Source organism: Paramisgurnus dabryanus, chromosome 13 (assembly GCF_030506205.2).
Source record: "Paramisgurnus dabryanus chromosome 13, PD_genome_1.1, whole genome shotgun sequence".
NCBI classification, from domain to species: Eukaryota; Metazoa; Chordata; class Actinopteri; order Cypriniformes; family Cobitidae; genus Paramisgurnus; species Paramisgurnus dabryanus.
Window position 1 is genome coordinate 16,192,729 of NC_133349.1, and position 15,684 is coordinate 16,208,412.

Below are 15,684 nucleotides of genomic sequence, written 5' to 3' on the forward strand. Positions count from 1 at the left end.
CGACACAAATTATTATTTTCAAGTAATTCAAAGGACCGGAGTCAATTATTTCCTTTATACCATGGTCACCATAGACATTGCCCTGTTGGTTATTATAAGACATTTGACAGGTCAGGTGTGCTTTTATTGAAAAATAATGCATACCCCTGGAACATTTCTCAAAGCATTCAACAGCCATGTGGTATAAATCTTAAATAGCATCCCTATCCATACTACCATCCGAACATTAGACTTTATTTTAGTGGTGGTAAACCTCTGATAGATGACTGGTAAACTGATAGGTGTCGGATTTTAAACATTACAATTTAACAATCACACCAGACTGGTTTCATGCGGTCATCAAAGTCAAGCAAAATAATATTCTGTCTCCCCAGTAAAATTTTACAAGGCATTAATAGGAAGGAAGAGTACAAACTGGTCCTGTAGGGATGCTTACAGCCAGGCGAACTCCGAGACTTACAGGCAGGAATGTTCCAGAAGAGTTCCAGCACCCTAATGAGTGCTCAGAGACTGCGGCTTCAATTCCAGTTTCTCTGAGGTTGATTGGCTTTGGTTTTCCGTCAAGTCCTGCCTTCAGGAAAGTGATATCAATGGCAAAGAGCCAAATCCAAACCAATGCGTTTGGTTTTTGCTATTGTGACAGAAAACACACCTCAGACACAATGCTGGAAATGCTCGCAAATACCGACAGACAGACTGGAACTCCGGAGGGCCTGAAATCTCACCTTGCCTTAAGTAGATGAGAGAATAATTTCATCTATTACTTTCACATCTGGAAACTGCATTTGTAGGTTGGACTTCCTTACAATTGCAATGAAGTGTTTGTGTGCGTGTGTCTACTGTAAGACTCAACTTGAAAATATTCAGGTCGAAACCCTCTGGCCAGCACAACACAGGAGTCTCAACCGCACGGATGGAGGGAGAGATGGGGGCAGCTTACACACTTGGGTTTTAATGGGGCTGGAGTCTGTTATAGTCATCTTTAGTAAAGGTGCTCATCCAACCAGAAAAATGCCTGAGCACAGCCAAACAATCCAACCCTTTCCTTTAGCTTCAGCTTTAAGTTCCTCTCTCATTTCACCTGACATACAATCCTCTATCGATCCACTTCTACCTGTCCAAAGTAATCAGAACTTGGATGCCTCTCTGTGGATGTGCGATGAGAAAACGTGTTAGATCAGGATTTTCAGAGTTCTAGTCGGGTTAGAAATAAATGCAGATTTTGGTCTAAGGAATGAGAATTGGAGAGGTTGTGTGTGGTTGTGTTCATCTCTGCCTAAAGGCGTATGGTGCCCACCCAAGTTCCACAAACACCACAAACATTTCTAACAGGTCATGACTCACACAAATACACCAGTATCATGTTTCTGGATGTAATGTGGTAAAGAATTATTATGTGAAGGGGAATTTGGATCTGAGCGCAGCTTTAACCCTTTCAGAAACTGATGCTGAATCTTTATGCTACAGTATGTGATGCAGCAGCTGCGGAAAACTGAGTGCCGATAACACAACTATATATGAAGAGTTTGGTTCCAAAACTAGTTAACTGTTGGTTGTCAAAACATGTTTATTATTATGTTATCATGTTTTTATTGTGTTTTATTGTGCTATTTAGCTGGATTTTTTGTTTTTGTTTTGAAGGCTTAAATCAGAACAAACCAACTGCAGTTTGATTGATATTAACTGGAATGCACAATCAAAAAACAAGATATTTGAAAAAATTTATCTCGTTTCAGAACCAAACTCTTCATAAACACTTAAATATGTGTTAGAAACAAGTTGGTTTAGTGTTTATAACATATGCTAATAGTTAGTGACAGTAAGTGGACTATTCAGGGTGCAAATCAAAATACCCTCAAAATATGAAAATTACATATAATATCCATTAACCAACTAGACTCACGTGGATTACTTTAATGATTATATACTGTATGGGCTTCAGAAAACCAGACACCAATTAATGCATTACAAAGCTAAGGTGAACCATGCCATTTGACTAAGTTCAGCTAAAGAAAAGAAGGCATACACCTAGGATAACATTTAACCCTAGTGCATTGTTCAAATTTACTACCCTTTACATCCACTAAATTAAACGGCTGTAAAAATGTATCAGAGGAATATTTTTTCTATTTTTTTTGCATAAATCTGTTAATATACTGATCAAAACTACCAAATGTTTACAAAAATTCCATGATTTTAACTCTTAACTTGATTTTAACTTTAATTGCCAAGATCATAAGTGATGTCACTGATTTTGGAAATAAACACACACAGAAAGACCAATTTTCAATACAAAAAGTGATTGTGGACTGGATTTTTTTCCCTTTTCACAGTCTTGGGCAAACATTAGTAAAAACATTGGCTTTGATGCATTTTTAGTTTTTGTGCAGCCTCAATATTTTTCTGTGGCCAAATTAGGACAAAAAAAATCCCATAGTGGATGAAAGCATCCCCTACACACATAAGGGTTAAGGTGGATAAATTACATTTTTGGGTGAACCAAATTTCATTTTGTGTGAACTCTCAGCATAGCTGTCAACCCTCCCGTTTTTTCCAGGAATTCTCCATATTTTACCATTCTATCATGCCATCATCCCTTTCAAAAAATTTTAATTATTTTGTCCTGTATTTCTTATCTTTCTATCAAAAATCCCACTGATTTACCTCCGGTAAAGCAGGGGCAGTATATCTGTAACATGTCACTTAAATGACCCTCGCCAGTAAAACAAGAAGAAGAAAAGTTTTCAAATGTCTGCACTGAGCATGTGTGGTGGGATGTGGAATTTTTTATAACTTTGTGGCAAATGCTGCTGTTTGTGCTTTACTGCTTAACTAAAAGGTGTTAAAGGTGACAGAGAATGAAAAAAAATACATTTTTACCATGTCTTAGTTCAATAACGGTAGTCTACCCGCATTCACGAACATACGAAAAATGCTAGACATTCTGAACATCTCTGTTTCAAGGACAGCCAATCAGCATCAAGTGCTTGCATTTCATATTGAGGTTGCCATTAAGCCCGAAGAGACGCCAAATAGGTGCAAAACCACATGTTTAAAATCCCCCACCCTAATATAGCTTCTTGAAAGAAGTTTTTAGGAAGCTTCTAAGGCATTACAGACCCAACCAAAATTTTGTTGTCTACATGTCACATCACAGAACAAGGAAAAATACCCCGTTCAATCATTCTCTTTCACCTTTAAGGAACGCAACGTCTGCAACCTATGTTTATAACAAGCCCTTGCAGAAGACAGAGAGCCATACAAAAATTAAACAAGGTATACCTATACATTCCCTTTAGGAATTAGGAAATTTCCCTTATTTTCAAATCCCAATGTTGGCAGGTATGACTATCGAGTAAAAAAGCAAACATAACTGTGATTACTGGTGATACATGTATATGTTCCCACTAGTGTGTTTATTCTAGTACTTATGTGATGGTTTTGGTGTCTGTGACATGTTTGTACGTGTGAGTGAAAATCTGCTTATCCAACGCATCTCTCTATTAGCAGCTGGTGACATCACTGCTTGTTCTTGAATCACAAATACTGTTTGATGCGTTAAGGAGTTAATAGCTTAAGCTCTGTTAAATTAACAGAATAATTGTTTCTGAATGTACAATGTGAATGTGTCGGTCTGTGAGAAATAGTGCCTGAAGCTATGGGCAGGAAACGCAGAGTAATAATCTCCACTGCTCTTCTAACAGGTCAGGATAAATGACCTGTGACCTTTGACTTTAACTCTGCATTTCATCACCAGGTTAACTCCAATCCGTACCTTAACTTCAAGCATAGATATACAAAAACTAAGTATAAACAGAGAAAATGTATTATATGTGCATGTGCACTACAAATAGTTCAATGTGAGCAAAACAGGAATTTTAATTGTGCTTTGAATTTTTTTTTGAAAGATATAAACTGTATAAACACGTCTGATTTATTTGTATATGCTTTACACTTACTGTATCAAATATTGTTGTCTATTTATCTGTATAAATACACTGCAAACAATTTACTGTAGTTATGCAGCTGTTTGCCAGTAACTTACTGTAGATTTAAATGCATGTTACTGGCAACAGATTGTTCAAAGTTCAATGAACAGTAAATATTAACAAGTCTTTGTCTTTACACAATAAAACTATAAAATAACAGCCTCATGCAAAGCATTCCAGGAACCAGAAATCCTCATCAATCTTTTTGAGTTTTTTCCCCTTGGTTCCCAGAATGCTCTGCATGAGGCTGTTATTTTAGTTTTATTGTGTAAAGATAAAGACTTGTTAATTTTTAATGTCTATAGTGAGTTACTGGCAAACAGCTGCCAATATTAGCCGTTAGATAAACAGACAGACAAATCTGCTTTGCTTCTGTTGGCTTCCTGGCTCTGCTCAACATCACTCTGCTACATCACTGCATGTGGGTGTGTACACCTGGGAATGTCTTCATACCTTGGATTGTTTTCATACATGGATTTTTATTATAATGAATTATAAGTCAACAATCCTGTCGCTATAAAAGAACAAGCGCCCCACATTCACACAACACACATGTGCTTAAGCTGTCTACCCCCTCTCTCTTCCTGTCTCTTTACCGACAGCATGTGACTGCGTCTGCTTTGATGAATTACCACAATGCAATTAAAAAATGAAAGAGGAGATGAAAAGACAGAAGGAACGAACATTCGTCGCTTGTTGAAATCATGAAAAACGTTACGGGGAGATGATTCTGTTGTTCAATGAATCCGTTAATTCATGTTTCGTTAAGGCAAAGCAGGATTACGGCACAGCTGGGATGGATTTTGAGTACGTTTAGATTCCTGTTCTTCCTAAAGCTCCATGTATTCTCTCGGATAGTTCACACCAATATGAACTAATCCACAAAAACATCTGAAGTTATCATAGCAGCTATCACAACATTTGTGTGCCTGGTCGCCTCTGTGACTTCTGTTTGACAGAGCTTTGTGTCTCTGTTCATATGCCAAGCCAGACACTTCATCCTATTGAACAACTGTATCCACTAAATGTCATGCTGTCGGTTTCCACAGAAAATAATTATAACTTGTCCCTCAGATTCTTATTTGAATCTCAAATATTATTTACAATACTTAGCAGGCAAGTGTGCAGCTTTGTAATGTAAAAAAAAAAAACTATATAACAATGCAACCATCTCACTTTTGAAAAGCACTGTACAGAATAACCATGAATGTCGAACATTGTCATCATGACACTGGTCGTATAGACGTCATGACCAGCAAGAAGATAAACTTGGTAACTGCGAAGGGACATGAAAGGGATACTTTTTAAAGAATGGTTTACAATGAGCGAACCCCACCCACAGGAATTTAGTGTAAAACAAAAAACTCATGCTACAAATTGGCTGTTTATTTACCTGCACCTGTCATACCCATGGCTGCAAATGATATCTAAATAAATGTTTTGTGAGATTTATCCAACCTTCCCAAGTAAAATCACTGGGTAAAAATGAGCAGAAATGTCATTCACTCATTCATGCATGTCATGTATGGTTTGATGTGGCATCTACATAGAGATTTCAAAAATCAGATGGGTCAGATTATACTTGAGGAAAGATTGTTGTATAAACTATGAAAAGAGAAATAGTAAGAAACATAGAAATGAGAAAAGTATGCACATCCCATCAAAACAGGAAATGAAATCCAAACCACATCAGATCAGATTGAGAATAAAGAGATGAAAAAGCCAACAACGTGACTCAACCTGGATGTCTCACAGTTCAGTCTTTTAATGTCCAGAGGTTCTTTTTCCATCTGATAGCCTTAACATACACTTGCATAACAGGGAAGCAACAGAAAGAGATAGGAGAGACGAACGCTTTTTCTTTACTCACCAGGGTACTGGTTGTTATCTAGGTCTGAATCTCCACGCAGGGTGAACCCAAAGCCTGCTGGGATGGCAGATGAGGCCCAGGTGCCTTTCAGCACTTGAGATTCCTCCAGCATCAGACCAGACTTCTGACCATTGTAGATAAAGACTCGACCGCTACGATCCTCCCCGGCGAACGGAGCCCCTATTGCAACATCTGAGAAAGAGATGGAGAATCCAAATATATTAAAGCGGACATTTCACAAGACTTTTTTAAGATGTAAAATAAATCTTTGGTGTCCCCAGAGTACGTATTTGTAGCTCAAAATACCATATAGATGATTTATTATAACATGTTAAAATTGCAACTTTTGTAGGTTTAAACAAAAATGTGCCGTTTTGGGTGTGTCCTTTAAAATGCAAATGAGCTGATCTCTGCACTAAATGGCAGTGATGTGGTTGGATAGTGCAGATTAAGGGGCGGTATTATCCCCTTCTGACATCACAAGGGGAGCCAAATTTCAATGACCTAATTTTTCACATGCTTGCAGAGAATGGTTTACCAAAACTAAGTTACTGGGTTAATCTTTTTCATATTTTCTAGGTTGATAGAAGGACTGGGGACCCAATTATAGCACTTAAACATGTAAAAAAGTCAGATTTTTTATATGTCATGTCCCCTTTAAGTGCTGACTGAACATATCACACAGGACCAAATCATTATTTTGAAAGTATTATGATCTCAGCAAATAATTCATCGCATAAAACACATTGTTCTTGGCAAAAAAACATGTTAGGCCTTGTTGGAGGTAAATCTGTATTGAATGTACTCTTGGTTAGATTTTCTTTTACTGTGTGTAGCTTTGCAATTTTCCAGGATGTGGGCATGTAACACAACCTTTCCATCTGGATAGCTTTTACCCAGCAAATGAATTTTGGGTAACTGCTACACAAACTATACAACAGTTTAGGATTTTCATCTATAGCTCCTATTAGAATTCACACTGGGTTCACGTGGAGTAGTACAATTGCCATTTATCATCAATTATTGATGATTTCTGTGATGGTGAAGAGGAACAAGGATGCTTTCATGTAGAAATGAAAACCCATGACTTAAGCTCCACAGGGAGCGACTGCTCTTTCTCCTGAGCACCGAGGGGCTATTACACAACAATAACAGACTCATGCACATACACACGTCCAAGTCCACTACAGCATGCCCAATAAATCTCCAGTGCAGGAGAACCTTTCAAGTGTTTCTTCTGTTAGAAACCCTGCTCAAGCCATTAACCTACATTTGGCCACAAACCGACACAACAAATGCTGACCCCCGGACAAAGATGCCCGCTGCAGGGTACATTTAAAGTTTAGGAACGAATACAATAAAGATCTACAGCCTCAATGCGCTGAGAAAAAAGCTAGCAAATTCGGTGGTAAATAAAAGGATAAAAGGATACAGAATACAGTGGCCGTGACTAATAAGAGATCTGAGGGGAATGTGTGCTCTTAGATATCCTCTTAGGCTAAGCAATTCGTTCTGATGAAAAAGGGGAAGAAAAGTTTAATTACACATAGAAAAATAAAATCACCACCACAAGAAAGCGCTCATTTCCTTCGACCGGACCACCGTGTGTGTGTATGTGTGCACGTGCGTCAGCGTATGTATAGTAATAATGCACTCCATTTCATTGTTTCTCTTGGGATAGTTCCTCTCTATAAATATCTGTATGTTTTTGGTGATTTCCTGTTCCTGTTTTTGGCAGTGGGTACAGTAGCTGACATTGTATGATCTTCAGCTTTAGCATACTGACGTGATCACCACAGGAATGAAAAGTTTATTATAAATTATGTAGACGTATATTGTGGAGCACCAACTCAACTGGTAGACATTACAGAGAGAGAGAGAAAGAATTCATTAAGAGTCTTTACAAGACACTTAATATTGTGGCTTGGGCTTAATCAACTGTCTAAACATACAACATGCCATAAGTGGCAAAAAGACTCCGTTTTATAGACATAAGAGACCACAGTATGGGCCCCAAATTGCACTTAGACATTATAAACTCATAGACATCACATTCTCTGGCTCTCTGATTGAATTTTTACACTTATTTTCCAAAGGAGAGTTTGACTGAGGTACAAACATTTATGTCTATTCTAAAAAACTTTATGAACTTATTTAGTTAAATCTGTTTAATGATATAGACAATATGGCCATTATTTTATAAGAAATATTTTGCATAAAGACATAAAATAGTAATATACAACTGTATAGCAGAGCATGTTGTAGAATTACACAAATGTGACCACAAAACCAGCCATACAGTAAGTCGCACAGTAATACTTGTAACAATAGCCAACATCACATTGAATGGGTCAAAATTTATCGCATTTTTGTGCAAAAATCAGTTGTACCTTAAAGAGCACCTATCGTCCGATTCACGAGTTTACATTTCATTTTGTATGTAGGTGTGTATTAGTACTTGTTAACGATATGCAAAAGGTACAAACCCCAAAGTTAACGATGACGCGAGTTATCGTCTCGTAAATCTTTTTTCTTTGACTACAGCCAGTGTTGTTTTCGTCAACGATGACCATAACGAAATTATTTCGTTGATGCACCTATTTTTTATGACGCTAACGCGACGATGACTAGCTAAAAATGTCTCTAAGGTGATGAAAACATGACGAGACGCTTTCGAGTTTTGGTTGACGAGACGAGACGAAAGGAAAATGATTATAAGTCTGACGTTCACAGTGCATGTCATTTCTGCCAATTTTGCATGAAATCTGTCTGTTTTTAGCTAAAAAGTATCAGCTGCCGCTTCCTATCCTTGTTTTGGGTCAACACAGTCTCACTCACGCCCACCACCTGGCTTCCGTCATGCCGCGCACACGCACCAGATTTCACACAACAACACACCTGCGGCTGTGGCGAGTTCGAAGGATTTATGGACATACTTTCAGTATAATCCATCAGAAAGAAAATCGGAATGCATATTGGGAGATGATGGTAAATGTGGCCACAAACTAGGTGGGAAGAATCCCACCAACTTACAGCTTAAAGGTAACTAGTCACGCTGTTATGTTTTATGAACCATAAACCAAACAAACACATTGTATTACACCAAATAACGATTTTTTTTTAGCAATGAAATAGGTGCACTTTAAGTAAAGATCATGTTCCATGAAGATAATTTGCACATTTCCTACAATAAATAAATAAATAAATAAATATTTATCACTAGTAATGTGTTGCTATTTGGACAACTTTAAAGGTGATTTTCTCAACATATTTTGCTCATATTCCAGATTTTACAATATTGTCCTATACATCAATGGAAAGCTTATTTATTCAGCTTTAATTTCTTCATTTAAAATCTTAATTTCAAAAAATTGACCAGGGTCACAAATGAACTGCTTATCAACCATGAGTGAATGCAAACCCAGATACATGTCACACCATATGGCCGGTGTAACGGAGAACGCAGTCTGTGTGATATCATAAACATTATGCCCATATCAGATATTGATTAAGTCATTATAGTATAAAACTCCCAGATGCATGATGTCAGAATTTGATACTCATACCATAAACCAGAAAGTCAGAAAAAGCAAACCAGAATCCATAAATTACCCACAAAATTAATCTTTGCCTAAATCAAAGTGTGTTTTGTCCCCATACTGTAATCCTATTTGAAATTCAGAACATGTGGTTCTTCAAGCATGCTGTTATGCAATATATATGTGAAATAGTAGGCTGAGTATGAACCATGGGGGTTTATATCTCTGATTGATCAACTATACCCAATGTCGTCTCAAAATTACAGTAACATATACTGTAGGCCTTAGTCATCCAAAAGGAATGCGCACACATAGACACACATGCGCACACGCACGCAGGCGCACACACACGCAAACTTCATTGCAAAATCTTTAGTAGAAAGATCTCAGTTCTATCTGCCTGTAGCTACATTGATTGAGTGATTACTTTGGTCTGGACTCCACCCACGAACACCTGTTTCTGTTCACCGTCACATAAAATGATATTACGACAAAACAATTCCTATTGATGAGGGCAAAATTGAGATGTAGGACACAATGGAGCCAGTCTAAATCCTAAAATGTTATGGCTGTAGAAGTATTTTTTGCTCCAGCTAACGTTTTCGCGAATGAAACATTTAATAATATATAAGCCTCCTTGAGCCACAGATGTCTACAAAATGAAGACTGCTTAATCTCCCAAATTCCTGATACTGTAGATGGGGTGATTTTTAGGAATGGAAGGTATTACCTCTCTGACTGAGAAAATGAACTTAATCCTGAACAGATACAATGTAAAGAAAATATTGAAATAATTATGTAATCATCAGCAGAGCCTAAAGAAAATGTGTCACACCCAACCCCTATCCAGGAAATTACAGACAAGGGCTCTGATTTGCTAACTTTACACTTCCGGATTGGCTTAAAAATTGCTTGTGATATACTGACAGGATATCCTACACAAAACATGCCAAGCAGGAAATGGGCGTTTAGAGAAACAAGACAAAATGACAACATTAGGACACCAAAATACTTCACTACTGAGACAAGCAATGCAACACCCTTAAAGTCGATTATCAAGCGCACTTACCGAGGTAGCCATCCTGGTTGAGATCTCCGAGAGGGGCGATGGCACTTCCGTAGCGGCCGAACAGGTGTCTTCCAGTGAGTGTGATGGGAGGAGAGAACAGAAGTGCATCCTCCTGCAGGTACAAGTACACCCGACCCACCTCACGAGGTTTACTTTCGAACTCACGGTCCATGTAGAGCGGGGCTCCGACCAGCACATCATCTAACCTGTGCACATGAATGCAGGGTTATTATATTGTATTACTCACTTATTGTTTTCATAACATCCGATGTCATCCTTACACATAACCATGTTCAAGTAAAACATAATATGGCCAATTTACACTCACCTAAAGGATTATTAGAAACACCTGTTCAATTTCTCATTAATGCAATTATCTAATCAACCAATCACATGGCAGTTGCTTCAATGCATTTAGGGGTGTGGTTTTGGTCAAGACAATCTCCTGAACTCCAAACTGAATGTCAGAATGGGAAAGAAAGGTGATTTAAGCAATTTTGAGCGTGGCATGGTTGTTGGTGCCAGACGGGCCGGTCTAAGTATTCCGGTGAGAATTTGGCGTGAACAGAATGAGAACATGGATCCATCATGCCTTGTTACCACTGTGCAGGCTGCTGGTGGTGGTGTTATGGTGTGGGGGATGTTTTCTTGGCACACTTAAGGCCCCTTAGTGCCAATTGGGCATCGTTTAAATTCCACTGCCTACCTGAGCATTGTTTCTGACCATGTCCATCCCTTTATGACCACCATGTACCCATCCTATGATGGCTACCTCCAGCAGGATAATGCACCATGTCACAAAGCTCGAATCATTTTTAAATTGGTTTCTTAAACATGACAATGAGTTCACTGTACTAAAATGGCCCCCACAGTCAGATCTCAACCCAATAGAGCATCTTTGGGATGTGGTGGAACGGGAGCTTCGTGCCCTGGATGTGCATCCCACAAATCTGCATCAACTGCAAGATGCTAACCATATGGGCCAACATTTCTAAAGAATGCTTTCAGCACCTTGTTGAATCAATGCCACGTAAAATTAAGGCAGTTTTGAAGGCAAAAGGGGGTCAAACACGGCAGTATGGTATTCCTAATAATCCTTTAGGTGAGTGTATGCTTTTTCAGCAAGTCAGTTTCAGAAAGACATTAACACCTCCAGGCTTTGCATTTACTGTATGAGGTTCAAAAATAATGTAAATACATTTCCAAGATGCTTGGCTTGAAATTTGAACAAAGACCTGTAGTTGGATCAGTCACTTGCTGGCTGTGTCTAATAGAGCATGTTCAAAATCCAACTATCACATGACTCCACCCTTGGCTTTTTAAGACACAAATATTTACAAAGATCAAAAGCACAGATCAAGGAATAATACTGTAACTTTATAAAATATGAGCCATCAGGAATGGAGTCTGGTCAGTTCATGTCAAACTGACTGAAGGCTATCATGTCAGCTTAAATTATAGAAATGGTAAAAATATAAAACAGATGTCATGAATTTGGTACTCCAAACATGGAGGTAGGTGCACAGTAAAACAGTTAAAGTTTTTAAACAGTTTAAGCAACTATTGCTCTGCTGATGAGATCTAAGAATAATTTAACCTTGTTATTTGATATCTGAAGGAATCACTATAATTCATAAGCTGTGAGTACATTTTAGTAGCAAAGAAAAACAAAAATGATACATTGACTTTAACACTGGGGATTGATTAGTATGATTTCAAACAAATGAGCCATTTCAACAACTACAGTATAAATGTAATGAGCTGTAATTTGCTCTCTTGGCAGGATATCTGTGTGCTGGCTATTGCTGGTTTATCATTTAACTGCTCTGTCTTTATGGAGCTTGTGTATACTGTTTTACTGTGTATTTAGCATTAGTAAGGAAGCCTTTTGGTTAATGACATAAACACATGTCAGCAGAGACCCTTTCAGACAGTAATAAAGAGATGAGACAAAACAAGACGGGACAAGGATAGATGATGAGGGGAGGTAAGAGACAAGACGAGACCAGACCAGATGAGATGAAAAAAATTGTCCTCATAATTTGTATGAGATTAATTTCAAATAAGGGTAAAGTAAAAACTACAGTTCAGTGCATAAGACTCATAAGCCAAACCTCATGTGATCTTATTTAGTTCTGCATACAGCTTGTAACTGAGCACTAAATTGGTTAAATTATATAAAAACTAATTATATTGCAGATATGAAAGTCTAGTTTCATTTACATTATTTATGCATTATACATGTTACCAGTATGTGTGTAACACAATGCACTATAGGCAAAATGACTTGAAAAGAACTGTCAGAATGCTTTATATGAGAAATCATGGGATGCAAACAGATTATATTTTCACATCTTGCATTGGACAAATGTAATTCATCTTGTACAAATTACTGAACATTGAATTTACAAGCTGACTCACCCGTCTCCATTTAGATCAGTCACTGCAACAGTGTATCCAAAATACGAAGCCATCTGTGAGAAATAATTATGAATTAAATATGTAATGATTCATGTGCCAGGACTGCAGTGGTGAAGCAATACTGTCATACTAATCAATACTAATCATGACATGACATTTGCCATGAAGGAGATTTTATGCATGTTTATGACAACTGGCATTAAGGGTCATTCGTTCAATTATGTAATTTTTAATGTAAAGATGACATTGTTTGAGATGTCTTTGCTGTGGCAACTTTAACCAACATTAACCAATTCATCATAACTTGTCATGACAACTTGACATTACCAAGACAGCATAACTGACCACTTTTTACCAGTGATACAAATCGAATTTGTCAAGTGTTAATACTCTGTCATATAGTATTATAACAGTATCATGAATATTTTTCTTGACCTCAACTACAGGGGTACAGATATAATTTGTCATTAAAATGTCATTAAGTGTTTGCTCTCTGTCAAATAGTTTTATAACAACATCATGAATATTCTTCAGTTCATAATGTTTTTTTTAAAGTTCCTCCAGGTGTTTAAGAAATAAAATCAATCATCCAATAATAATAATAATAATAATAATAATTAAAATTGATACAATTTTATTTAATTGCATTTGGAAACCCATTCACCTAAAATAAAATGAAAACAGTATAATACTGGGTTAAGCCATGCGGCGTTGGGTCCATATCACTGAAAAAAACAGTTAATTACATTAAATGGTTTTGTTTGTTTTTTCTTTTATGTCGGAAAATTTCAGAACCTTCTGTGTGTATAATGCACATACATAAAGTTAAGTATAATCTTTTGACGTGTCTGTTGCATTTTGTTAAAGGGATGGTTCGGCCAAAAATTATATTAAACACATGATTTACTCACCCCCAAGCTGTCCGAGTAGCATATGTCCATAGTTTTTCAGACAAACACATTTTGGATATTTTAGAAAATGTTTTAGATCTTTCAGTTGATTAAATGTAATGTTACGGGGTCCACCCTAGTCCACGACCTTCAAGTCCAAAAAAAGTGCGTCCATCCTTCACAAATTAAATCCAAACGGCTCCAGGATGATAAACAAAGGTCTTTTGAGGGTAATCCGCGAGGTGTTGTTGTAGAAATATCCATATTTAAAACTTTATTAACGTAAATAAATACCTTCCGGTAGCGCCGCCATCTTAGACTCCTCTGTATTCAGGAGAGAGTATTAGCGTAGGCTACGCACTTTTCTTAGTGACGTATGACAAATTCGGAGGGTGGGGGCACAGAGCAGCAGCAGAGTAAGACAAAGTAAGAGTAAGACTTAGTCGGACGCGACTAAGATGGCGGCGCTACCGGAAGGTATTTATTTACGTTAATAAAGTTTTAAATATGGATATTTCTACAACAACACCGCGCGGATTACCCTCAGAAGACCTTTGTTTATCATCCTGGAGCCGTTTGGATTTAATTTGTGAAGGATGGACGCACTTTTTTGGACTTGAAGGTCGTGGACCCCGTAACATTACATTTAACCACATGAAAGATCTAAAACATTTTCTAAAATATCCGAAAATGTGTTTGTCTGAAAAACGATGGACATATGCAACTCGGACAGCTTGGGGTGAGTAAATCATGGGTTTAATATCATTTTTGGCCGAACTATCCTTTTAAGGTATTTAAAATGATTTGACATAGTATTAACACTTATTGATATTTCAGGGCCAGTTCAATTTGTACCACTGTAGTTGAGGTCAAGAAAAATATTAATGATGTTGATATAAAACTATTTTACAGAGTATTAACACAATTACATTTAAATGACAGTTTTATATAATGTTAATCCATAAAGATAGGTAGTTTCTTAAGTTTGATAATTATTCTGCTTTGTCATGTTTATGACAGATTTATGACAAATTACGATGTATTGGTTTATGTCATAACAAAGACATTTCAAACAATGCCATATTTGCAGTAAAATGACATAATCGAACGAATGACACTTAATGACACTTGTCATAAAAGTGCATAAAATCTCCTTGATTTTCATGTCATGATTATGAAGGTGTCATGTCAATCTTATGCACACCCCTTCAAGTAAAGTGTTACAGAGTATTTTTAACAAACATAAAACCTTTACCAGAACAAACAGGACTTTAGTCACTCACCTGTTCTCCAGTAAAATTCTGAATAAATGTCAAATTTGTTGCATTGATGATAGCCACCTAATAAAACCAGAAATGTATGATTTATAAAATGCTTTTATTTATAACAGATCATTGTGTCTGCAGAATATGATGTACAGTACTGCTGGCCTTTATCCGACTATATTACTACCCTCTATCCTGCTGATTTAGCTCTTATAATTACATCCAGATTAATCCTAATAGAGTTTTAATGTGTATGACTGATAACCTAAATCAAACAAAACCACATGCCATGAACATAACATAAAATGATAACAATGTATGTGTCTGTCTCACAACCCACCTATCCAGCTGTCTATAATTCTGCTTAAATAGGGGCCAAAGGTGACAACCCCATGTACAAGATAGTACAGCCATAATTGGGAATTCCTTCTTAAACTTTCAAATCGCATCCAGATGAGAAACTCAAATCCACTTACACATGTATATGTTTTTGTATGTCCACACATGACACTGAGGTATGACTTTGCTTGCAAAGCATCCAGCTTTTCGTTGTTTATTTAAAATGAACAACTAAATCAATACATTTTTGCTGTGTAGATAAGTAAGAAGGCTCTAAACTTCTTGAACATTTCACATTTCAC

The 15,684-nt window shown here is 37.1% G+C and overlaps 1 protein-coding gene across 1 annotated transcript in view; it reads right to left on the reverse strand.

Annotated features, from left to right (window-relative positions):
• itga8 (integrin, alpha 8) overlaps positions 1-15,684 on the reverse strand; it is a 72,440-nt gene that overhangs the window by 41,166 nt on the left and 15,590 nt on the right. The window contains exons 10-13 of the mRNA XM_065298129.2: positions 15,062-15,118; positions 12,889-12,941; positions 10,468-10,673; positions 5,860-6,051 (exon numbers count right to left, since the gene is read on the reverse strand). Of these exons, the coding sequence (XP_065154201.1) occupies positions 5,860-6,051; positions 10,468-10,673; positions 12,889-12,941; positions 15,062-15,118 (508 nt within the window). The remainder of the gene's footprint in view (positions 1-5,859; positions 6,052-10,467; positions 10,674-12,888; positions 12,942-15,061; positions 15,119-15,684) is intronic.